At 36.5% G+C, this 25849-nt stretch overlaps 2 protein-coding genes across 2 annotated transcripts in view; one reads left to right on the forward strand and one right to left on the reverse strand.

Moving 5' to 3' along the window:
- TIMP4 (TIMP metallopeptidase inhibitor 4) overlaps window positions 1-10713 on the forward strand; it is a 29615-nt gene extending 18902 nt beyond the window's left edge. Inside the window, exons 2-5 of the mRNA XM_076345985.1 lie at window positions 914-1011; window positions 6765-6879; window positions 7556-7680; window positions 7849-10713. Coding sequence (XP_076202100.1) covers window positions 914-1011; window positions 6765-6879; window positions 7556-7680; window positions 7849-8046 — 536 coding nt within the window. The 3' untranslated portion in view covers window positions 8047-10713. The remainder of the gene's footprint in view (window positions 1-913; window positions 1012-6764; window positions 6880-7555; window positions 7681-7848) is intronic.
- The window catches only part of SYN2 (synapsin II), a 192526-nt gene that overhangs the window by 83277 nt on the left and 83400 nt on the right, over window positions 1-25849 (reverse strand). Inside the window, exon 5 of the mRNA XM_076345983.1 lies at window positions 14163-14252. Coding sequence (XP_076202098.1) covers window positions 14163-14252 — 90 coding nt within the window. The remainder of the gene's footprint in view (window positions 1-14162; window positions 14253-25849) is intronic.

The raw sequence follows: 25849 nt of genomic DNA on the forward strand, positions 1-25849 counted from the left end.
GGTTCGACTGTTGATTGCTCCGGCCTTTGCCACTCTCTCTCCATGCAGGTGCAGATTGTTTGTCCTAGCAAGTACTACATCTGCAGAGGAGCTGCAATAGTGGCCATCCAGAACCGAGCAAAAACAGGACTCTCAATACTTTTGGGGGGTAGAAGTCCCCAGAGAAATTTTGGCCATATACCATATTCTTAGAATCACATTATTCTCTGTGCCTAATAGTCCTGGTATATTTTAAACAGTATATACAAGAGAGATGCCCAAAACAAACAGATAGGAAAACAAACCATTTCTTCTTTCATATGATCTCATACTTTCCTTGTTTAAAGAATAGAAAATAAATAAAACGTGTCAAAAGAGGGAGTAATTAATTTATACAGGTTAACACACCTAATGATGTGTTATGTTAAGAAAAATGCTAAAATCTCTGGTCTCAGAAAAGTGAATGAAAGACTATTCTTGTCTTCTGATTTCATGCATAAAATGGATGCTTTAATCTTGTCTGGCATGGTCTTTCAGAGTGTTAACTTCAAGTCTATTTAATTGATCAACAATTCTTCTGTCACCAACAGACGTGTCCCTTTCCTTTGCTCACTGATTATAATGATGGGTGTTTTATAAAAACTTGTGAGAGTCAAGTCTTTCAAAGATTTTGATGGACAGTTTTTGTCAAAACTGAGTGGTAACTTAATTCAGATTTCCAGATTCATAGAAATTCAGATTTATATCATGGGCAGCCCACTTATTTTTATTTTCAGGAGTTAACTCAATCTAGTCTTCTTTTAGTAACAAGCCTTAAAATCCTCTTCTAGCTAAAGTGTAAAAACAATGCTAGAATCTATCAATATAATTTTCACTATTGCTTGTAAAATTAGGCATCCGCTTATTTGCATTTAAATCTTTTTCTCTATTACAGTGATTCGAGCAAAAATATCCAGCGAAAAGGTGGTTCCTGCCAGTGATGATCCTCTTGATACCCACAAAATGATCCGGTATGAAATCAAACAAATAAAGGTACATGGAATCACTTAGCTACTTTGAAGTTCAATGCTGATGACCTATGTATATGACTACAATTTAGCCCTAAATGCTTTAGGCTGGAACAGGCTCCAGCTGCCTCCACAGTCAGACCTAGGTGAATGACACAGAATAAATCAAAGTAGGGATAAAAAAAATAAGCAAGCTGTTCTGACATTCATGAGCTACTTGCTAAACTATATTTTGATGATAATTTTGGTTATTCACAATTGCTTTATGAAGGCGATGAAAACATACTTCAATCTATGAATGTTATTCAATACATTTGCTGCTTCTGGTGGATACTCGACCAGCTATGTTGCATTATGATATTGCAACTCTCTGACTGGGTGATGCAAACTTTATAAATAGAGGAAACCATTTCCAGCTGAAATAGCAAGGACCTTTGTTCATAAGTGGATAGGGATATTTGCAGAAACAGGAGTCCTTCCCTGAAATTCATATAAACAAAACTCCATTTGTATGAATGTTGCTAGGAAAGCAAACACAAAGCGGGAGCACCCAAAAATACAGTTATTCAGAATCTCACAGGATTTTTCCAGTATTTGTTCAGCTCCAGTAAGGAGACATATTCATTAAAGTACTTTAAGAAGATGTATCTTGATCCCATTCAAGTCACCATCAAACTCTCACTGATAAAAAAAAAGATCACGATCTACCTGTTTCTGGAATACACAAAAAATAGGTAGCTTCTTTCAATTAAAATGTATTAGCGTGCACTGGTGGGTTTTTTTGTTTGGTTGATTGGTTTGGTTTGTTTGTTTATTTTAAGTTTTCTACGCGGTTTTATCTCTCATTTTTCAGAGAATATTTATTTATATTATTTGTATTAATTTGTATTATTACATTTACTAGGAATACTTAAGTAGATCATCATGAGCAGCTACATGCTTTCAAAAAAATTCAGTCCTTCAAATTGTATCAGTAGATCACCTCACAGGAGTTTTACTAAGAAAAGTCTACGGTAAACAAGAATATCTCAAAATATTCACAAGCATGGTTATCACATGTGACTCCTGTTAAAGGTTTTAGAGCAATTTCAACAAGCCGATTCTTTTTACCTTGCTAAAACTAATCCCAAAACTTCACCATCTGCCACTTTCTGTCTTCTTAAACTATTAAGGATATTTTCAAATGTTTCTTTACAGAAATAAGTATATAAATACCAGAGCAATTGTCTTTTCTCCCATTAGCAGTTCAATTTTCTGTTGCTACCCTGCAACACTTGAGTAACCTTACAGAAATGCAAATCATGAATGACGAGTCTAGTCTGTGTTACTATTTTCAGTCTATAATCCCGTTCTTCAGTAACAGCACACTGAAATCTCTGAACTACATTCACATATTGGAGCTGCTTTGGAGTTTCTCCCAGATTTTCATAAGCAGAAGCCTATTCAAAACTCAGGCATCAGTAAGAGATCTTTATTTAATTCCACTAAGCTTCAGAAGGCAGGTCAGCTAGGACTGGACAAACTAGAGAGATTTATTTTCTAATAGAAGATGATCTACATCATTACACACAAGTTAGACTAAAGACAAATGGGTCGTAATAGTCCCACCCTTCGAATTCTTACTTCTGGCCAGAAGAGAGTTAAGAAGAGGTAGGAGCTGAGGCTCCCACCCTGGCACGCAGGCTGCTCAGCTGCGTTGGGACCCAGCTCCCTGCTCAGTATCTCTAACAAACCCAATAAAAGGATTTTTGTTTGAAACCTCCACAATACAGAGTGGGCGAGCGAACAGGAGCTTCTGCAAACTGCAAATCTTTTGTGGGATTGCTACTAAATTCAGTGTGGCACTGAAATAAATCCATAAAGGCAACTTTGCCTGCACCTGGTACATCGTACAGGAACAAAGAGTGATGTAACCTGTTATATTCTACGCATATAATTCACAGTTGGCATACGAGTAAAGATTAAACAGGACTAAGTATACTGAAAAATTACTGAGAAATACTCCCTTTTAAATTAACAGAAGTTTAATAGGAAAGTGTTATGAATAACACTGTGAAGTCCGCATCAAGTTACAAAAGTAAAGAGAGTGAGGAATTTTAAATAGCTCACGCTTGTAAACATTTGGTAAGTGTAACATAATAAATTAAAATAATATGATGTTGTATACAACTGGCCAGATTTGGCCACCTCAGTGGAGCGGGACAAGTCACAGACTGGCTAATAACATCACAGAAATAGCTTGTCAGAGATCTTCAAACCCTGAGCCTCATAGATCAGTGACCTCACTTGTGTATCTCAGTTTCCTGAATAACTATGAACTTTGTTGACCAGAGCAATAATTTGGTAACACTATTTCTTACCTTTTCCCTCAGATGATAACATTTAAAAGAGTCTAAATCAACACTGTATGTCAAACGGTAGAATATTCTTTTTTCACTCTTATAGTCTTTCTTCTCTTGAGTGCTTACAGACCGATTTCTCATATTGTAAATTTGATGACTTTCAGTTATGGTAAACTGAACAGTCCTTTTCATGTCAGATGGCACTGATCATGTGTTTCTGGCTAACCCTTTGCATAAGCATTTACAGGATTTGGGGGGATATGCTAAGAATTTGTTTTATATAACATGAAAGTAAGGATAGGCTCTCTAATCATCTCTTTTGAGCTGTAGGATCTATCAAGCTAAAACATGATTATCAACTCAGCATTAATTTGGTGAATACTTTTTAAGCCACACACATATTCGCACTTCCCTCAGCAATTCTTCTCCCCTCTTGGAAAAGAAACACAGAACCTACAGAGGTTACATTTTACTGCAAGTGTAAATTCAGCAAAATGCCGCTGTTTCTTTTATATTACTCTCTGGGCTGTTTGACGTGTAACATTAGTGCGACTGGTTTGTGCTACTCCTGTCACAAAAATTATATTTCTGTTATTTTAAATCCAGCACATTAGGCTTAGCATTAAAACACTGGTATTTTTGGACAGAAATATTAAATATTATTTTATAATTAGTTTTCAGACATAAAAAAGAATAATGATGGGTTTTATTCATTTTATGTATATGGGCTGGCATGTTAGGAAGCCATACATTTTCTCAATTACTATTATTTTCTTTTATTGCAATATTTACAGCATTATACGAAGGAGAGAAGAAAATACGTGATTTATATGCAATTGAATATTTGTCTTCATAATATTATTGTTATTGACTTGGTCATCATACTTATTCTGAGGAGCCACCTAAATATTAAAACAGTGCCATCAGCTTTCGTGACACTTCATCCTATATTATCGGAGGAGTAAAGTAAGGCCAAAGATATTACTGTCATACATGAAATCAAGAAATTTTACCAAATTAAATGAGTATAAGCAAAATTGCTAAGTATTTTCCACACGAGCTGCATGGATGGAAACCCACTGAAAGAATTAGACTTCTTTTACAAGAGGGCGGGGTCCCCTCACAGTGGGAATACGAGGAGATATTTAAGCTAAACACGGTATCTACACTTTACAATGATGCATGCAGTTTTCAAGCTAGATATTAATCACTATACAAAGCTAAGAAAATAAGCCATGATATAGTTGAAAAAGCTTAGAGAATAAAGAAGACAGAAGAATGTAATTATTATAACAGGAACATGCCTGAGACACTGAAAGTAATACAGAGAGTCTTAAAAAAAAAAAAAGTATTCTAAAATCTTAAAGCAATAGCCATGTACTGGTCCCTGTTACATACCTCAGAAGGTCAGGGACAGTGTCAATATTGACTTCAGTATCAGGCTCACATCTCTATTCTCCCAACTCCTCACCCTATTTTCCTACCTGAATAAAGTCCTACCAGAACCTCAAATGGAAATGGACCATACCACAATGCAGAATCGGATCAAGCCATCTTATCCCTTTACAGAGAAAGTATCCACGCTTTTAGGAGATGAGAGAATATGATTGAGAAGATCAAATATGATTTAATGAATTAAACAGAAGATTATAATCTTAAAAAATGCTTTAACAAATGTCTAAGTCAAAACCCAAGATAGGTCAGACTGTAATTTCAAAAAAACTCCAACCAACCAACCAACCCCCAACAAAACAATCACCAAACTAATTTAAATACTAACTAGATCCCCATTATAAGTTGCCATGGACATTTTTCTGTTTTTTTTATAGCTAAATCCATTTGCGTTGTCTGCATAATGCCTCTTAAGTTAATTTAGATCAAGTGATGAGATATTAAAAGAAAAGTTGTACCCTTCTGTACATTGCAGCCCAGTCAAAGGTTTCTGAATACGGAGAGAACTCAAATCAGAGGATACTTGCATACTTCACGTAGTTACTATGTACTAGACATCTGTGTCTGGTACCCATACCCTGAATAAGGCAGATCTAAGGGTAGCAGAAGCAGGGGATTCAACTTCCAAAGATGGCAGGAATCAAATAGCTCTTAAGAGGAGTGAGGAAGGCCTGGGGCTGCGACTGAAGCGCTGGGTTAGCAATGAGGCAGATTCTCCGCAACACAAGTGCGGCCTGCTCCTGCTTCCTCATTTGGCCATCTTTATATGGGGCTGACATACCAGACTACTTTTATCTAATAAAGTTAGACACATTTTCATCGTCATTATAGATGTTTTCTTTTATTTTCACTGCTGCTTTGTACAGGATACTGGTTTGTTTTTTGGTTTGGTTTGGTGCATTTGGTTTTTCTACTAAGTATTTCAAAGTCACGTCTAATATTTTTGGATCAGACGCCCGATGACAACAACTCTGGCTTTTTTTTATTCCATAAATTAGGCTTCAGAAAAATCAACATATTACAGTGTATTTTCTAGTGCCCTGTACCATTTAAATCTCCTGAGAGAACTTGAGTAACACGAACACAATTTCCAGTGACGCCAGCTGCAACTGGGAGAGCGTGCCCTGGGGAGCTGTGAGCCTTGCGATCGTCCACAGCTGTCAACACACACCATGACGTCACCAAACGGGGCCCCCGACGTGTTGGGGTTTCAGTTATGTCACACTAGGTGATGACAGGCATTCTGAAGTTGATTAGCATCTTACGGTTCCTTCTCACATTTGGACACAACTAAATCTGTTTTGATCTTTTAATGGCTTATTTAAGAATTATTTTCCTAGCTGGAAATGCTAGTTAAGGAGCAGCCAATCTGAACACTGCATAGGCGTTCATTCTGAACCTATTCATTCTGGTGCTGCGGCCTGTACATTCTAAGAGCTGGATCCCATTTTCCAACAGTTATTTGAGAAGGTTGCACCGGGCAAAATTCTGGATGCGGAAAACCAGCTTGTTCAATGACAGAATGTAAGAACAATGCTCAGTTTCTTAGCATGTTTCATGTCCTTGACGATACACACCATTACACTGATCAAAATAAAATTCCCTGTATTAATATATTGAGAAATTTTTGCATCTTACAACACTGGAGCACCTTGCTTGAGATGAATGCTGTCTCTGCATTAAATGGAAGATGCTAGTAGAATATAAATTGAAGAGAAAGCTTTAAAGATCCATTAAAAACACTGAAAAAGCAGATTTTAAACCCTATAATTTAAAAAAATGAAGGCCTAATTTCCTTCTAAAAATAATGGACACATTTCATTTAGTGTAGAGAAGGGGTCTAATTGTTGGTATTTTCTCATATAAGTTCAGCCTTTCGAGCCTTTTCTAAAGAGATGCACCACATATTTCTTTCAGCTGTCGTTTGCAACTGTTTTTTATGTTTGTTTTCCACCACTGACTTTCTGTTTCTGATAATTTTCAGATGTTTAAAGGATTTGAAAAGCTCAAGGATGTCCAGTATGTCTATACCCCTTTTGATTCATCACTCTGTGGAGTGAAACTAGAAGCTAACAACAAAAAACAGTATCTTTTGACAGGTAAAATATAACAAAACTAATGTACCTATAAAACCAGAAGTAACTGCTTAGACTGACTTTGCAAAAATATGCCAGCCCTTGTTAAAAAATAATGTATTTATGTACTATGTAAATAATATAAACACAACAAAATGTACAAACTGTGTAAAGCTGTAATTATACTGTGATCTCACATGTTTTCCATCCTTCATCCTAAGATCTTAAAGCAGTTTCAAAGGAAGTCGAAGTCAGTAACTATGTAATTAGTAAATAGGAAGTATGCCATTATTATTTGCTTAAAACCCACAGTACTGATTTTCCCAGGAATGCAAACATGTTTGATGAGACAACACATGCATACACCTACATGTATGCAGATTTGGGGTTCTAAGTAATTATAGATTTTTCTATAGAGTCCTGAAATCTAGTTTAACATACTATTGCATTTGCATCCATCCCTTGCTGGCAGATTATCAGTATCTTTTGAAAAATATCCTTCTTAAATCTTTAACAATTAGTCAGCTTGCAATCAGCAGAATAGTTCTCTCAGTTATAGTTACATTCATTGAAAAAAAGTGTGAAATACAACTAATTTGGTGCAATTAGTTAAAAACTTCAGATATTCTTGTGATTTATTTCAGTATTTAGAAAACAGTTTTATTTGCTTGCTGTATTTTTCTTATCTTCCACGCTGTAGGCCAAATTTTAAGTGATGGTAAAGTCCTCATCCATTTATGCAACTACATTGAACCATGGGATGATTTATCCTTGTCTCAAAAGAAGAGTCTTAATCAGAGATATCAAATGGGCTGTGGCTGCAAAGTAAGTATAGAACGAAACACTGTCTAATGGTGGAGCCATTACAGGCACTAGCAGTTTTCACTGGTGGGAACTGTCTCTTATATGCCATATATTTTATGTTATTTGAGAATAAATACTATTTTAAAGAAACCTGCAATATACTGAATCAATGTACTATTTCACATTTAGATTACTACCTGCTACATGGTGCCCTGTTCAATCACTACACCAAATGAGTGCCTCTGGACAGACTGGCTGATAGAAAGAAAGCTATATGGGCACCAAGCCAAGCATTATGCCTGTATCAAGAGAAGTGATGGAACTTGCAGCTGGTACCGAGGTGGTCCTCCCCCCGAGAAAGAGTTTATTGATATCAGCGAACCTTAAAATGATCACTTCCTAAAAAGCCTTGGAGTCTAATTCCATCAAACATTGCACGCTCACAGCTTTGAACTGCCATCGTCTAATGTATCTGTTGCTTAGAAACAAAAACAAATTGTCCTGTACAGCTAAAGTACGAGTCTGTGGAATTGGCACTCAGGCAAGATGAGGAACAAATCTCCTGGAGGTAGCTACTCTGTAAAGTTATGCTTTGTACAGAGAGGCTCAAGCTGAGAATGCTCCTCTGTGTCCTCTAAGGCATAACAAGATTCCCTTTTACCAATATGAATGTACAAGAAAAAAAGAATTGCCAGAATTTTGTCCCCTGTTTCTGTTATCCTACAGATTAAGAGAGCCCCATGTTTTATTGCAAATCTTTCTGATGAACTACGGAATGTTTTATAGAACTATTTTTTCTGTATGAAAGTCTTCTGATACAAAAGAATTATTGTACAGTGTATATGTAAAGTATTATAACAATGTGCTATAAAAAAAAGATTCAAACCCCCATTTTTCCTTATCTGTTGACACAAGTTGAACACTTCTGTGATTAAACGATCTGTGCTCCATATTCCGTATGTTACTTATGTCATAGCTTTCTTTATCTACAGAATTGTAACTTTCATTGATAACTAAGTTAAAAAAACTGCCTTGATAATCAAAATCCTCTTACCCAATTCAATATTCCTATGGACTAACTATACCTTGTTGAAGGAAAAGCCAGATGTTCTAATGCTTCAGCATTTTATGGAACCACCACAAATAATGACAGGCTAAAACTGCTTATATTTACAGAAACCATGTCCATCATCACGGCAGCTGTAGTACTTGATAATGCCTCTCTAAATACGTGACTAGGTCACTGTATTTCAAAAGCCTTGGCTTTAGAAACTCACGTAAAAATACATGCAATAGATGTTGAATAACTTCCGCTGCAAGTGATTTCTAAAAAGCTCTCAAATATTTGACCATATATAATAGTTTAAATTTACATTAATGATTTTTCATTCATGAATACCCATCGTACTCGGTCATAATGAATTTGGTAACTCATGAACTTATACTAGAGAAGTGTTACAACATATTTTGCCTTTTAGTTTTTTAGTGTCTTAACTTTTATGAATTGATTACTGTAGTTAGTAACTAATCTCACACATATTTAAGCTTACAAAAGTAGTTCAATTCACAGTGGTAAAAATTAAGAAATTATTTCAGTAAATGCCAAAGTTTAGACAGCTGTCCAACTGCTTGCGTTCTGGAAACTGGATGAGAACCGTTACGCAGGATATGAATCTGTAATAGCTGCCATTTTTGACATATTTCACTCTCTCCAATTTTCTCCATTGGATTTCTTTCACTTCATTCCAATTTTGGCTAGAAATTACTCTCACGTATTCCCCATATGAGAATTTAGAACAACAGGCAGAGATTTAGACAGTTCTGTTCTCGTTTGGTTAGATCAGGTCTATTTAAAGGTTTAACACACACACACTTTACTCATTCCTGCTAACCATAGTGACATTTCCAGCCTATGGGCTTATTAAGAACCACAGCTGTTACTGTCTATTGGTTCAAGGGTCCGGCTTTCCAAATAGTTCCTTTAGTCTGTTTGCTATAGAGCCCTTATGAAATCATCAGGTCTTAAACTTGCAAAGAAGATATGCACATCTTTAAGTGTATAGGCATCCTTAATTCCATTCAATTCAATGAAGTAGTAGTTTGGACATAAAATTCAGCATGTCCTATATATCTTGTCGCACCCTAAGATATATTGTATTGGATATATAATGTATACTTGCAAAAAAACTGTATAAATGATTTTTGTGACATATTCTGTTCATGTTTCTAATGTTTATTTTGACAATTGCATGAATCCATATTTAAAGGGTAGACAATGGCAGCTTTGAAAACACTCTTGTGAGAATAAATATTCTTCTTTATTTTTTTTGTGGCTAAACTTATACAATTCCAATGAAGCGCAAATGGTGCAAGGCCAACAGGAAGGCACACCGTTATTCCTTTGAGGAATATATGTATCTTAATAGTCAACATTTCACTTTTTATTTACTGTAAATCAGTTTTGCTGTTTTAATTTACAATCCTAGATTAAAACACCATACATTTGTGCTGCCAAATGTAAAGCCTAGCTCATTTTCTGCTTTGCTAAAGACAAACAAAAACTTACCTAACACTAATTTGGACCACAGACTTATTATGGCTACTTACATAAATGAAATTAAAAAAGCTACATTTCTTCCAAAAAGGAATTGCTATTGCAGAGACAATATTGACAGTGCTATTTACTGTCAGTGCTGTGCATTTATATTACTAATTTACAGAAAGACTTAAAAAACAGGCCTTATTTCCTCATGTCAAACCAAAACAATTCCTAGACAAGCCTGCAAGAGCTTAATAACCATACAATGTCTGAATCAAGCACATGGCTAATTCATATTCAATACATGTACAGCGTAGCATTTGTTTCCAAATCCATTTTGATGTAATGGTGTCTTTTGAATAGCACTCTGCAGCAAACAGACATTTTAACTCAACATAGTTCTATTTCAGTTTTATAGTAACTAGACCTTAAACTCAACTAACCCAACTCAGATTGCCTTCTTTATGTACCTTGTAAAAATAAATGTTTTCTTCAGTATTTATGAATAAACTGTAGTATGAGTTGTATGCCATAATTAGTTTTAAAAACATTTTATATTTGACCTGCCATAAATATCCCATATGAGGCGTTTCAAAATTAATGGCCATCCACTTTGATTTCTGTCTGAGCATAAATCTGGCCAAACTTCCCACAATGGATGGTACAAAGAATTTTTTTTTCTCATATTAATAAATATGGCAAGAAAAACTTTACAAAAAAACCCTCTCAGAATGAGTTTTTATTTTCCCTGAGATTCAGCACTACAATGCAGCATTCCGAATATGTTATTTTCCTATCAAGATTTTTACTGTAGCGGCATTGATATATTATCAACAGCAGATTATTTTTACAACATTTTATTTTTACTTCTTGAAACTGTGTATGTGTTATATGAAAGGTTAGAGCAGAAATACAGCCCGGTACAACATTTGATTTTAATTTGAAAATGACTCACATGATTTATGATAAGAGTAGGGAAAAGAACAGAGGAGGGAGACTGTATAGAAGGACGGTGGAAAAAACAACGCCTTGAATATTGCTGGCTTTTTCTCAATGTTCCAGTTAAGTCTTAATTAAATTGTCCAAGAATTATGTTGAAAAAGCCATTATTTTTTTTTCAGGACAGAGAACATAAAAGGTGGGAATGTAGCGAAATAAAGGGAACTAATTACTGAGGGAAAGGCTGTAGATATGACTCAACTAGCAATGAGTTCAAAAATCTTTACAGCGTTTTGTATAGTTTTAATCAGTCTGAGATGAATGTTTCTGTTTCAAAAAGTGTTTCATTAAAGCAGCTCCATTTTTACACAAAAGAATGGCATCTTTGTTTATTTACCTTTTATTGCCGTCTAAAGACTCAGTACAAATGATCACCATAGTATGAAAGAAGCAAAAGAAACAGAAGCACAACCGTACCTCTGGCACGCTCAGCTGAAAACTCAATTCACAGAGATTTGGAGTTTTCCCCTGCTCCCCCCACCCCAACTGGTTTGCACTGGAGGGAGAGAGCTCTAGGTTACGATTTGGAGAATAAGAAGGGAAGGAACGAACACAAGAGAAACTACCAAAAATTATTTCAAACTGTAAATACCAAATTCTGTAAAAGTAAATGCAAATGAGGCCCGCTATTAATAAACAGTGTTTAAAAACCAACAAAATTTAAATAGCATGATACGATTTCAATTCATCAACTAGAAGACTCTAATGTTCAGATCATTTTACAACCCATTCTAGAAATCTGAAGAAAATGTTATCTTGTACTATGTTGCCTGATTATTCCTCAAGCCACAAAGTTCTAAATAATTTCTTCAGGAGGAAAAAACAAACCAATAAGCTTCATCACAGTCAGTTATTACAGCACCTCTAAACCATGTATGGCAATACAATACCGAAATGCATTCATTTTCTCCAGATGAACATTCGTTACATAGAAATATGTAAAAAATTACTCAGCTACGGGGAACATTAACATTCAAAAGTTCAAACAAAAGACAATTAACTTATCAGTTCAGACACTAATGAGCAATGTAGAGGAACGAAGGGGGGAAAAAACAGTATTTGTTATCCTCTTCAGCAAAATATGCCTTTATAAACACATACACACATTTTCTGTTTGTGTTCTGTTACTGAATTTGAATGCAATCAGGTGTTCAAGACAGCAGTTTGCAATTGAACTGGTAGACCTTCTACAGGGTCATACTACTTAAAAATCAAAAGCTAATGCATAAATCCTTGTCCCAGAATTATAGGATATTTTCTTTGTTTCTCTGAACTACAATTTAGCAATGCATTAAAAAGGCCTGCTTCTTCAAAAAAATAATAGAATCATCGAATATCTTGAGTTGGAAGGGACCCGTAAGGATCATCGAGTCCAACTCCCTGCTCCTTGCAGGACTACCTAAAACTAAACCATATGACTAAGAGCTTCGTCCAGACGCTCCTTGATCTCTAACAGGCTTGGTGCTGTGACCACTTCCCTGGGGAGCCTGAATAATAGCTGATAAAATAATGAAGAAAGAACGATAAATTGTGCGCAGGAAGTTATAAACCAGCTTTAATCTTGGCCATGCTCAGGAAAAGAGAGAGATATAAAACTTATTACCATTTAAAAAAGCGTATTACAAAACATGAGATGTGGTTCTGCTTCTCTACCTGTTACAAATGAATCCCCAAGGCATAACACACTTCCCTTGCGTTAAAAAAGAAAAAAAAAAAAGATTTATAAAGTTGCATATTTTCCTGACAAATCCACCAACAAAACCCCCTTCCATTCTGAACAGATTTGACTGTCTGGGACAATATTTAGATCTGCTGGTCCAGATCGGCACCATTCTCCTTTGGTTCTACAAAACTTCTGTGTAGCAAATTTACTAAACACATAACTGTGGTGAAAGCTCTTTTCAGAAGTGTCATATGTGACAAGAGAAGTGGAAACATCTGTGAGTTAGTAGTCCAAAGAAACCAGAGAGAACTGGGAAAGCAGTATGAAGAGCCATCCTGCAACTCTTGCAATACATCAAAAAATAGAGCAGAACTGCACCATACTGTGTTTATTACCAAAAGATGTGACAGACGTGGGAGAAAGACGACTTCAGAAGAAATCTTAGTCAACTGCTGTCACTGAGGCTTATCTTACATGCCACCTATGATAACGAACTGCTAGCCAGAGTCTCAAGACAGACGCACAGCAATTGCAGCTTGGGGACCTTACATAAACAGCTAACTAACATATTTATCATGATCTTGCAATGGTAGTTGAATCACAGCTGTGTGACATGCTGAATGGATTATATTCTAAAAATAATTGATGCTTCTCTGCTAGTCTATTCAATCAGCAAATAGCCTCCCTCCAGTTTCTCTCAGTGCTGAAAGTATTTCCTCTAGAAAAATACACTCAGGAAAGAATTTCTGTTTAGAAACCACAAGAAAAGTAAGAAAAAAAATGTCAGCAGCATAAGACAGGTCATGAGTAAAGGTCTGAAGTGTTATTTTTACGAATGCATTTATGTCTGTAAAGGACTGGGAATCAATGTCAGCTCAGGTACATGAAGATGACAAGTCATAAACACCCTGATTTTAGATGAGTTCAAAGTTCTACACTGACAGGCACACAGCCTTGTGCCTCATCTACAAAGATAATAAACACTTTGAACATATCATAAAGGACTAGGTTGAAACCAAACCATAAAAGCAACTCTTGCACTTTAATAGTTGTTGAGTGCCTTTATAAGCATTTAATCTCTTTAAGATCTGAAGTTGGTTAGCTGAAAAACGACTACCTTCACATCTGAAAATCTTCCAGTTAACCATCACAATGCTTTCAAGTGGTCAACCAGTCTCATCCCTCTGAAAGCTTCCAAAATGGCTTTTAAAATAGACAGTAAATGGGGGAAATGAATTGTGTGCTTACAGTTCCTGTTTTACAGAGACAGTAAGTAAATTTAGTATTGGTATTTGCACGTACCATTTCCTTGTGATTTGGATAGAACGTTTGCTCAATTAAAGGGAACTTCTCTGGACCCAAAGTTTTGTAGACAGACACCAGCTGGGCAAACTGTGAAATAAAGCAAAACAAAAAGCTTAGGAGAGAAACCACATTCTACCGAAATGATGTCATACTGTCATTTTGCTTCTTGTCTTCTGCGTTTCATAAACTCAGCAAATACACATACACATTATACACTTCCTCTCTCCTCCTCCTCTCTCACCTGCACACCTTTTTATTCCATCCAAGCTATGACTTCATATGCAAATCAACAAAGAACAAGACCACTAAGAGTTAAGCCTTCACATGTACAGAAAATGAAATACATTGGAATACTGGTTTTCAGACACCTCATTGTCTATATATTTTAAGCTGATTTTGTGATAATAAAATTATTATAATTTTGCATTTTCTACCATCTTTAAAGCTCAGACATGTTTCACATGAATTTAGCCTCTGGCACCTCACTGACATTGAAACACAATTTTGCAAATCTGGCAAACAGAGAAAAGGAATAACTATGTTATATGTAACAAGTCAGGTGAAGAACAAACAAGAGAATTTTAATTTCCTAGGCTCTAGCCATGTATCAACAAAGACGTTGATAACATAAATTTAAACAGCTACATGTTATTGCCATTTCTACTAATGTTTTCTTTCTGGGCCCTTTCTCCAACATATCCAGGCTACTTATATGCTGGACTGTAGTAACTTAACACAGAAAGCAAAACAACATTTAAACACAAAGAATTCTTTATTAAATAGAAATGTATTTCAGGGCTGTTCTTTCTCTTTACTGAACAGATCAACTCTTCTGTTGTAACAGTTCAAAAACTAAATCACTCTTGAAATCATGGCTTAGCAAGCGAGGTTTCTAGGGAGCAAGATGACTTTGGCAGTCAGAAGACCGCTATTGTTTCAAGACTCCAAAGCTCTGGCTTGTGCATGCCTGTGATGTGTTTAATTGTCATTATGCCAACATGAGACATAAACAACTTAGCACAACAGTTTGAATAGTGGGATTTGCTGGTTACAAACAGGAAAAAAGCAAAGAACAATAGAACTCTGTCCATAATGCAGTTAGATAAAATACCTACTCTGTTAATGCAATTTAGGGTGCAGGGATAGTAAAAACTGTTTAAAGGGAAAAAATTTATGAAAGCTTTGCATCGCATTTCCAGCTGGCATAGAGAATTCGTTTAATTTAGTGGCATTTACTTAGGCTTGGTAAAACACATATTTAAATTTTGAAGTCCAGTGGAAAATACCTTAATGATGAGTAGTTTTCACCAAAAGCTTAAGAAACTCTAGTTGGATAGTGTGCTGTATAAAACAGACCTCAAAGAAAGGAAATATTATCACAGCTACCAAAATAAAGTGGTTTGCAAATAGGATTCCTGACAACTTACTATTTATTTCTGTTCTTTTCCAAGATCCAAATTCAAAATTTCATAAGCAAATACTGCCTATTAAATACATGATTTTTGCCAAACAACTGTTACGTGAAAATAAATCTATTTACCTATCTTTAAGTAAAAACCTTTAAAAAAAATCGTATGATTGTATTTCCTGTGATTCTCTCCTTATTTTCTTTTCCATTTTCACTGAAAGCAAGCAAAAGACAGTAAGAAACTGACACTATTTGGAGGGGTTGTGGCATTCACTCAAGAGGTAAGAAAGCTATAATTCAGATCAGTACTAGCAAATATTTGTTTAAAGTACCCTTTAATCAAGTAATTAAGCTATGAAATAGCATGTAGGAGAAGTAGGTTTAAATTTCCTGAGGCAGAGAAGAGAAATAACTCAGATTTCTCACAGCCGGGGAGAATGATTTATCCTTTGCCCCTACTGGGACACTGCTTCACACGTGTATCTACAACTTTAGAAATCTCTCGTCAAACTTTTCTCACCCAAAAAGGCAACTTGATAAATTCAACCCAAATTCACATAAAATTTTGGCATTCTAATTGTACATCCTTAAACTGCTATAAATGTTTCTTATTTTCCCTGGTTCCTAGTGGGCAATTTATGAAAAAGAATTTCATTTATGTTTTAATTAACTTCTATCAATTTGTAAGTGTGATCTGGACTATACCTTTTTATATTTTCCTTTTGAGCAGCTGAACCAAACAAACATCAGTTATACAGCCTAAAGCAAAAGACCACTTCTGAAAATCCTGTTGTATCTGGACAGTTTGGAAGCTATACAGAGCTTACAAATAGGCTGAATATAGAATACCACGTTGCCTGCTTTTCTATCCAAACCAGGTTTTAAAGGTCTGCTGAAAACTACACTAACAAGGTTGATTTGATGTTTTTTAGACTTTATCAAAAAAAAAAGAAAGAAAAAAAAAAAGACCATATTAATGTTTTGCATTGATTAGAGTTTTGAAAATGTTTTGTTTTACTGGGCTAGCTAATATGACCTTAAATTACACCTTTAAATCACAGTAAAGTTTATTAAATTCTTCCCTGGGCAAGAGCATCATCCGAATTATCATCTAATCCAATGCTGAATATGTTTTCAGATATGGGATATTAATGAAATAGAGAATACTGGTAGAGCTACTCTATATTTAAATAAAGTATTTTATATTGATGCCGAAAACCCTGGGAGATTTTAACAATTACCTAAAAAAAGAACCTCAGAGAGCTTAGTATTTCAGCAGGAGTCTTTTCAACATCTTAAGAAAAAACAAGACAGTGGAAAAAAGTTCTTTTAGCTCTTATTTTAGCTAGCTGAATTTCCTTCTCATTTACAAATTTTGTATCTTATTTTCAGCTCGAAGAGAGATATTCTCACATATATTTACGGTTTTCAGATTATTTTTTTAAAAGGAAAATAGTGGGATTTTGTAACGTCAGCTCTTCTCTTTTCTACTAGGGATTAAATGCTTTCACATCTTGGCCTATAGATTGTTCTTCCATAAAAGAACAGGAGAGCGCCAGCTGCGCTGTTTCTCCTCTCCAACAAAGTATGATACAGATAAGAAGAAATACTTAGTCAAAAAACACTTATTCCCTTTGATTTCATATAAAAGCTTTATGGGGTTTCATTACACTAAGAATGGAACACTATAAATCTGACTGCATAGACTGCACTGTAATTAAGCAGTGCAGAGTTACCAAAAAACACTTTGCCAACTTCATAAATATTTGAATAATGACTTTGCTTATCACTGTAGATGAGTTAAAATGTGCTTAATTACATGCATGTCATCCTTGAAATGCTCAGATTTTTTCCTGAACAAACTGCACAAACTTTTTCCTCAAAGATAATTAGATATGATATTTAAAATTAATTACTCCAGATGGTGCTGTGTGTTACCTTTAATTCCAGCAAGCTTCTAATCTCTCTCAGACTGAAGGATATATATCATTGTCCATTCCAGTGGAGAATTTCCTGGTACATTGAGTAAGATTTTCATGCAACAAACTACTTCACATTTGCCTGTACAGTTGTTCCCTATCAGGGAAGTACCACTGAGCTGTGTATTAGAAAACCTTTTCTGTCAGAGTATTATATGTATCCTGTATTGTGAGTATTCATTATCTGTGCTCTTTACAAGTTAAGGCTTGCTTCTACTGACAGTGGAAGAACTCCAACTGGCCATCTAATACTTCGTGGTAACAACTAAAATGATCACAAAATTCTCTGGATAGTCTGTTTCACCAAACCAGATGAGTTGGCATTCTCTAGAACTAGAGAAACAGGAAAACTTTGACGGGTGAACACTTTTTGAATCTCTCCATCATAAAAAACTGGTGCTTTTAGCTGAGATTTAACTTATCTTTGACTGCTTTAAGGTGTGGGCACATCTACAGAGTGAAGACATGTAACGCAATACCAGTTTACTTCTGGATTTCCATATATAAATGTGCCTTTTACCAAATGTATTAAATGTGTATCAGTGTTTGTGGGTGAAATTACTAAAATAAAATGCCTAAGTTTCTAATGTGATCTCAATATTCCGTATTGCTGCCAGCTTTCTCTGAACATATATTACTTAAAAGCAGATGATGCAAAACAGTTCAAAGATCGGGTTGTTATGCTGATCAAACGTTTAGACAGAGTAAAAGTTTCATCCTACTGTATACTTAAATCATCCCTTTGTAAGACTAAGAATTGATGAAAGACAGCTTTCCGTGGAAATGCTGTAGAGGTTCCTAGTATTCCTCTGTGAAATGCACACTAGAGTAAATTATGCCTGAATATGTATATCATTACATGTGAGCGTGGATGGGGGCCTCAGCAATTAGATTTTCCCTTTCAATATACAAAGGAATCTCCCTTCTCCCTATAACGACCTGCAGAGGTCTCTTGTAGGGTCTGTAGGTTATGAAGCTGAAAGATGAGCTGTTCGACATTATAGGCTGTTACATTTCTATTACAGGCTGTTACATTTCTATTATAGGAAACTAATAAAGAATACGACACATTGGCTTTTTTATCCCCTTCAGGTAGCACCGTGAAAAATGTCCTGAAGTCCCTTTTTAGGCTGACATGTCCATTTTTAGGCTGAGGTTCAGAAATGCGGCTGGTCATTCCAGAAAAATATAATTGCCTTGGAAGAATAAGAGATGTTCAAAAGCACAGACTAAGTACCACTAGCACAAACATATCAGTGGTCCTTGGTGGCCAACAGATTGAGAGACAAACATTGTAGACCCTTCAGAGGGAGAAGAAATTAAGCAAGTGTGTGGAAGGGGCTGGGAGGGTACATTTGACACCTGTAATCTGTGGGAGTCAATTTACTTTAACCAGGATTCTTCACTATGCCCGTATTTTAAACACAGTTTCAGTATTTCTCTTTGTGGGTTCTGATTTTTTTTCTTTAAATTACTATTATCTGGGAAGTATCTGTGTTACTCTTTTTATGCTCTTCATAGTATTTGTTCTTTGTTGCCATCGGCCTACATTTCTTCTATTATGCTTCAGTAAACACGAAATACTTTTCCAGAAGGCTGAGTACATACACATTTGATTTGCTATTTGATACCTAATACGAGAATCAAGGGGAACAGACCACTGACTGTAGCTTACGTACCTCCTTCTGTCAGCAGGAGCTGACAGACAACTTAATGAAAGCATTCAAACTTTCAAAGTCAATGCAAAGTTTGACACGGCAACTGAACAATGAAACATCGCCTACAAATCAGTTTGGGCACATTAACAGAAAACAGAATACAGAAAAGATGGGAACTGACAAAAGAACTTGGTGTTCCTCCAGTAGTTTTCCATTATTACGATGCAAAGCCAAAGACAACACAGTTGGACTATGAATGGAAAGATAACTTATATGGACCCTGCATCATAATTCAAGCGGTAGTTTTATAACACAGACGAGTTGTTTCCTAACCCTTTTGCAGCCCAGCCTCACATGGGAACATGGTGACGATCTCTGCCTCACCAAGCTGAGCTGCAAAACCCCAGTGCATTTTTTATTCAAGTCCTGCTGCTTGACCCATCACTCTGGGACTAACAGCATCTCTTCCTTCCACCTTTGACTGCAGCTGATATTTCCTCACCTTCATCTCCAGCTCCCTCCTTACCCTCTGGGGTGCTTTGTCTGCATCTACTGAGATGGAGCTACTAAGCCTATGTGGATTGTGCTGACCCTTCCCAGAACCATTTGCGTGTCTCTGCTCCATGTCACCTGGACTTTCCAAAGGCATTTATTTGGCTTCTGCACCTCTCCTGCAGCATGAGTACTGCAGCCTGTACTGCCTCTGAGAGGCACATCTCTCCAATTGCTAATCACTGCTGTAATTAACTGCTGGAATATTTTCACATCAGAATTACATCTGATGAGATATACAAACCATTAAGAATTTCTACAGGATGCAAAAAACAGCCTTAAATAAAAACCTCATGCCCTTGGAAGAACTGCATGCAGAGCTCTTGCTTACAAATTACCAGAGTGCATCCATGAAAGGGGGAAAAAAGAAGTTTTCTACCACAGCTAGAAAATCAGGATTTAAAAAAAAACAACAACAACAAAACTAGAAGAGGATCACGGTCAGAGACATAAAAACATTTCATCTTGGCTTGCAAAGTTGGGTAGCAAGGCATCTGGCAATGAGAAACACCTTGGCTAATGAAAGAGGCGGTGATAAAATGTGTAAACAGTGAGGAAAGTGAGATTTAAGGAAGACGTGGATTAAAATGAAGAAAAAAATAGCTATGGGCATAAAAGGTAGAAAACAGATCAAGACATGTTTGTTAGAAAAAAATTAGTGAAAATTAGTACCATGAGGCCCAGATCAAGAAGCCTTCTGGAACTTTTTATTTCAGAATGAAAAGTTACACAGAGGGAAAAAAAGAAGTTTATGGAACTGAGTCACTCAAATAAAAGCTATGAGGACTCCTTGGGTGCACTTGGCAGCAATGAGAATGTGCAGTTTATTCCACTATTATGGGAACACTGAGTTCAGTGTCCTGTTCAAAGAAACATTTGTGCACCTGTTTATTTTAATGGGACTTGGGCATGTGCTTAAGCACTTCTCAAAAGGGTTTGGGGCTCACTGCAATAAAAAGAGATTTTATTGTTTTGTGGGGTTTTTTTAGAGATACTAAGATCCTGAGACTTTCCAGTTAAAATAATAAGTTTTTATAAAAACAGTGAATTCAATGAAACTTCACAATAGAGGAGGAAATCTATCTTTTAATGCAAACCGGGTTTTTGCAGATACAGCCCTCCCATATTCATTGTTAAGGAGTCTTGTAGTTAATGAAATTTTGTGCAGGTGTTCAGTTGTGTCTGTATGAAGTTATCTTCAGAAACAAAGCATTATTTATGTACTTAACCACTGAAGAAAGAAGTAAATCCCATTTTAAAGCTAAACATATGGTTAAAATACTTTTTTTTTTTTCCTTTCTCTTAAATTGTACATAGATGCAATCACATGCATCTACAACTTTGTTCACAGAATTCAAACTCAGTCAAACTGGGCTTCTTACCTACACAGAACTTTCTGTCCTGAGATGCTTCCCTTATTTCAGCAAGGTACGGAAATCTGAAAAACTTTTTCTCAAATGATCTACTGGCAAAGCTCAACGGTAGAATGCCATTCCCCAGACAAGACCAGCCAACACGCTCTCTTTTAAGCCCAGCACAGAAAGTCAGAGGACTTCTCTGAGGTGGCTAGCATCCAAACAGTGCAATACTTTATAGCATTTTAAACTGCACCATAAACTAAAGAAGATACTTCACAGAACAGGTATGTTAGTTACTACACCTCATAAAAGAAACAAGGACAAGTACACTTTGCATCCATTTCACATGTGAACTGGAGCGAAGAATAGAAGCTAAACATAAAGGAATGACAGCAAGGAAATCAGATGGCAACAGCAGCACTGATGGGAGTTTTGAAGATAACGTGGGAGAACAATACTTGTGTAGAGGGAGAGAAGGGACGGGAAGGAGTGGGGATTGTGATGGGGAGTCAGCACAATGGGAGGGATTTTCCTGGATGGGTGACAAACTCCTTTTTCAGGAAGGGGAGTCCAGCCCCCAGATTCTCCTCATCACTGAGTCACCATGGTCATATATAAAAGAAGCAGATATAATCTCTACCTAGATTTTGGCTAGAAAAGATTATCTTCTTAGGTACTTTAATGGGGAATATAACACACAGGTTTCCTTTTTCATTAAATATTAAGATTGCACAAGAAATCAAACTTAATTTTCATAATCTGGCCTTCAGTTATGGATATTTGACTTAAGCAAGCACAAAAGAGGGTTTTGGAATTTCAATACTGTAGCAGGAACAGCAGGTAATACAAAGGATATGAACCACAGCTTTACAGTCCTGGTTTTCAGACTCATCTTACGGCCTCTATTTAAATATAGTTTCTTTCAGTAGAAGCTAAGAAATGGTTAAAAGTCTGTTTCAATTTTCTGCCTCTAGAAACGTTCAATGCAATGAAAGTCTGTAATGGATGTCAAGAGCTCCCACTGCTGCTCTTTAGCGCGGAGCAGAACAGGGCAAAGTGACAACAACCTAGCACAAAATTCAAGAATGCAGTAAAAAAAATCTGAGTCTACTTTTGCATTAAATTGGCCTCATGGCAGTAAATGCTGGTCAAAGCAAAAAATATATACACACTCAGTTTATATATAAAGTACCTTATAGTTCAAGCAAAGATTGATTAATATAGAGCTGTAAGAATTACTTGCTGCATGGAACAGAAAACAAATCATCACCCCACTGAGGTATATTCATTATTTAAGAGTCTCTGCTTTTTTCAAGGAATTTCAAGTAACCTTACGTATTTTAGGAAAGCAAGCAAAATCATTTAGCAAGACTGTAACATTCCCTTTCTGTTGCAAGAATAGATTAAACTTAAAATAGCTCTATAAAGAGTACAAAGAGGAAAACACACTGCTAGGTTTAATGTATTTAGATTTCTTTGTTATGCATTTAAATGAGTAATTATTTGTCAACTTTGCTCCAATTTAATGTTAAAACTTGCTAGTAAATGTCTTTTGACCAAAAAGCTTAAAGTGTTTTCACCTTCCTTCTGACAGTTTTGTGAATTTACTTTCAGCTCTTGCACTACAAATCCATCAACATGTTTTACTTTAACTGGCAGACTGAGCAAAGAGGCCAAAATCTTCATTGGCTGACAGAGAATTAAACTACAGTTTTTTATGCTTAAGACAGTTGTGCTCGGATCAGTGCTGGAAGAATAGCACATGTGGACAGTTTGTTCTCTGGCTGCCCTATAGATACACAGACGTCTGCCTTCACTATGTCTGTAAATCCAATACCCTCCTTACAAATAAAAGCCACAAAACTGGTTTTAGAAACACCTCTACCATTCGTGTAAATACTTGCAAATAGGCAAATTGAATTTGTTACGGAGATTGCCACACATTATCACATGAAGCTGTTCAAATTTTACCACCCATGCCATTGTGTCCAGTGCCTAAGAAAGCAACTCTTCACTGCTTGAGAAAGAGACAGACAGCACCTGGCTTTCAGTCCTGAGGCGAGAAAGGAACTGCTCTTGCTACAGTAGCTTCCTAAATTAGAGGGGTAGGAAAAGGCCATTAAACAACCTGTTTGGGTGGGCTCTGGCTGCCCAGTGTCCCCATCGTTATCTATCAAGTAGATCAATCTTGCCAGAATGATTGAAACAAAGTTCAGTGCTGGGTCCAGGTTTCATCTAACGAAATATATAAAACTATAGCCACTAACTAAAATACAGGTCTTAACATTTCTAAGATTTATAATGTTAACAGACATTAAATTTGAATATCTCTAAATGTATTCCCTACCTGAGTTGAAGCCAGATTGCCGGTATGCATTCTTTAGCCTTGACCTTCAACAAGATCCCCTCTGGCATACAGAGAAGTGCAATAACCAGCCAAATTCTAGCCCATTGTTCAGCATTACTGTACAAATCTTATTTTTGGTAACGAGCACAGAATTTTCTTATAGTGCAATAAATATTCAGTAAGAAATTTATAATTTCTTTTTTTAAAACAGACATGGAATAGCATTGAAAGGTCTCATAGATTTACAGTGAATAGATTTTCAAAAGTCTTTTCTTCTTGAGCACATTCATTTTATTTGTTATTCACTCTCCAGAAGATACTTTGACACAATACTGAAACTCATCTGTGTGGTAGTGTCTGCCTGTTAGCACAGCTTCAATAATTTGTGTCAACAGGAAGCTGGAACGAACAGAACTAATGTCTTTTATATGCTCCTCCCTGCAGAGTGCCTACAGGATTCCTGCCAGCGCCCCAATCTGTTGCTCAAGATTATTAAAGTATAGCTTGAAGGGGGAAAAACACAAGAGTGCAACTTCTAACAGCAACACATGAAGGAGGAGAAAACAAGGTGGGGGAGAGTACTATAATACCATCAGAAAGCAAGAAAGGGCAGTTAATACAGACCTTCCAAAGAAAGCAAGGTAAGGAGAGAGAAATGAAGTGTTCAATAAGAGTAGAAAGATGAAGACAGATAAGTAGGAAATCATCTGCAAAAGAAACGCAAAGCAAAACACAACACATGAAGGCATAGAATTACGTAAGCTTGGCAAAAGGACCAAAAAAGAAAAATGTCAACAAACTTGCAAAAAAGTATTTGGCTGTCCACTCACAAACTGTAGGACAAGAAACAAACAAGAACTGCAGGATTTACAATACTACCAAGTTTAACAAAAGGAAAAGCCATAACCACCCCTCCCTCAGAATGATTGCAGATGAGCAAGGAAATAAATTTTGGCATAACAAAGTGTTCTATGGCACTTCTCTTACATTTAAAACCCTTAATAACAATAAATTCCTACAATGAAGCAAAGTCCCAGTGATCTTTTTAAGATGTTTCAGTACAAGATGGGTTCACATCTGGAGCTCTATGTAAAAAATGCCAGGATCTTTCAGCTGTTTTTAAAATAATACAGGTATGTCTATCTTCTGGGTCTTAATTCCACTCTGCCAGCTCTTGACCAGAACACAGTTCCTATTTTTTTCCTTTATTGCCCACATTACTGAACCTACGTAGCAGTTTGTCACTATGCCGACAGAGTTTACTTCACTTGAGGCCAAGCCTGCTCAGCACCCAGCTTTCCCATCCATGCAGTGACAGACATCTCTTCACAAGCTGTTACAGCTATGCAGTAGCTTGACATGCTACAGCGGGCTTGCTACATCCCCTCCATGATTACATCATGTCAGTATTTCAAGCTAAATACAGACTCTTCCACCAGCATGGCAACAGCTAATTAAGATCACAGTGCTCACAAATTTTTTTTGTAGACCCATTATTACGTTGTCGGTTGTGCCATCTCCTTCAACCAGATGTTGTGGTTTAACCCGGCAGGCAGCTGAACACTACCCAGCCGCTCGCTCACTCCCCCCCAGTGGGATGGGGGAGAGAATCGGAAAAAAGGTAAAACTCGTGGGTTGAGATAAAGACAATTTAATAGGACAGAAAAGGAAGGGAAAATAATAATAATAATAATAATGATAAAAGAATATACAAAACAAGTGATGCACGGTGCAATTGCTCCCCACCCACTGACCAATGCCCAGCCAGTTCCTGAACAGCAGCTGCACCCCCCCAGCCAACCCCCCCCCCCCCCCAGTTTTTTGTTTGGCATGATGTCATATGGTATGGAATATCTCTTTGGCCAGTTTGGGCCAGCTGTCCCGGCTGTGCCCCCTCCCAGCTTCTTGTGCACCCCCAGCCTCCTTGCTGGCAGGGCAGTATGGGAAGCTGAAAAGTCCTTGAGTTAGTGTAAGCACTGCTCAGCAACAACTGAAAAAAATCAGTGTGTTATCCACATTATTCTCATCCTAAATCCAAAACACAGCACTATACTAGCTACTAGGAAGAAAATTAACTCTATCCCAGCTGAAACCAGGACACCAGAGTAAAAGTGCAATTAATGTATCAGCAGATCCTTGAAGCCTCCTATTCCAACCACTCTTACATAGCCTCCCAAGGCATGCTAACAAGAGAACAGATTTGCAGCCAGCTACAGATGCTGCTATGTTTTTCCTCTGCATTAAAGTAACCAGAACTGCTATCATGGAATTGGACTGATCTTACGAGAATTTTCTTTCTCTTCAATCATACACACTTGGTCTATACAATTGCAGCAATTCTGTAATCTCTGCAGTGTTTCACTGCTTATCACTATCTGAACC

Source organism: Aptenodytes patagonicus, chromosome 8 (assembly GCF_965638725.1).
Source record: "Aptenodytes patagonicus chromosome 8, bAptPat1.pri.cur, whole genome shotgun sequence".
Classification (NCBI taxonomy): domain Eukaryota; kingdom Metazoa; phylum Chordata; class Aves; order Sphenisciformes; family Spheniscidae; genus Aptenodytes; species Aptenodytes patagonicus.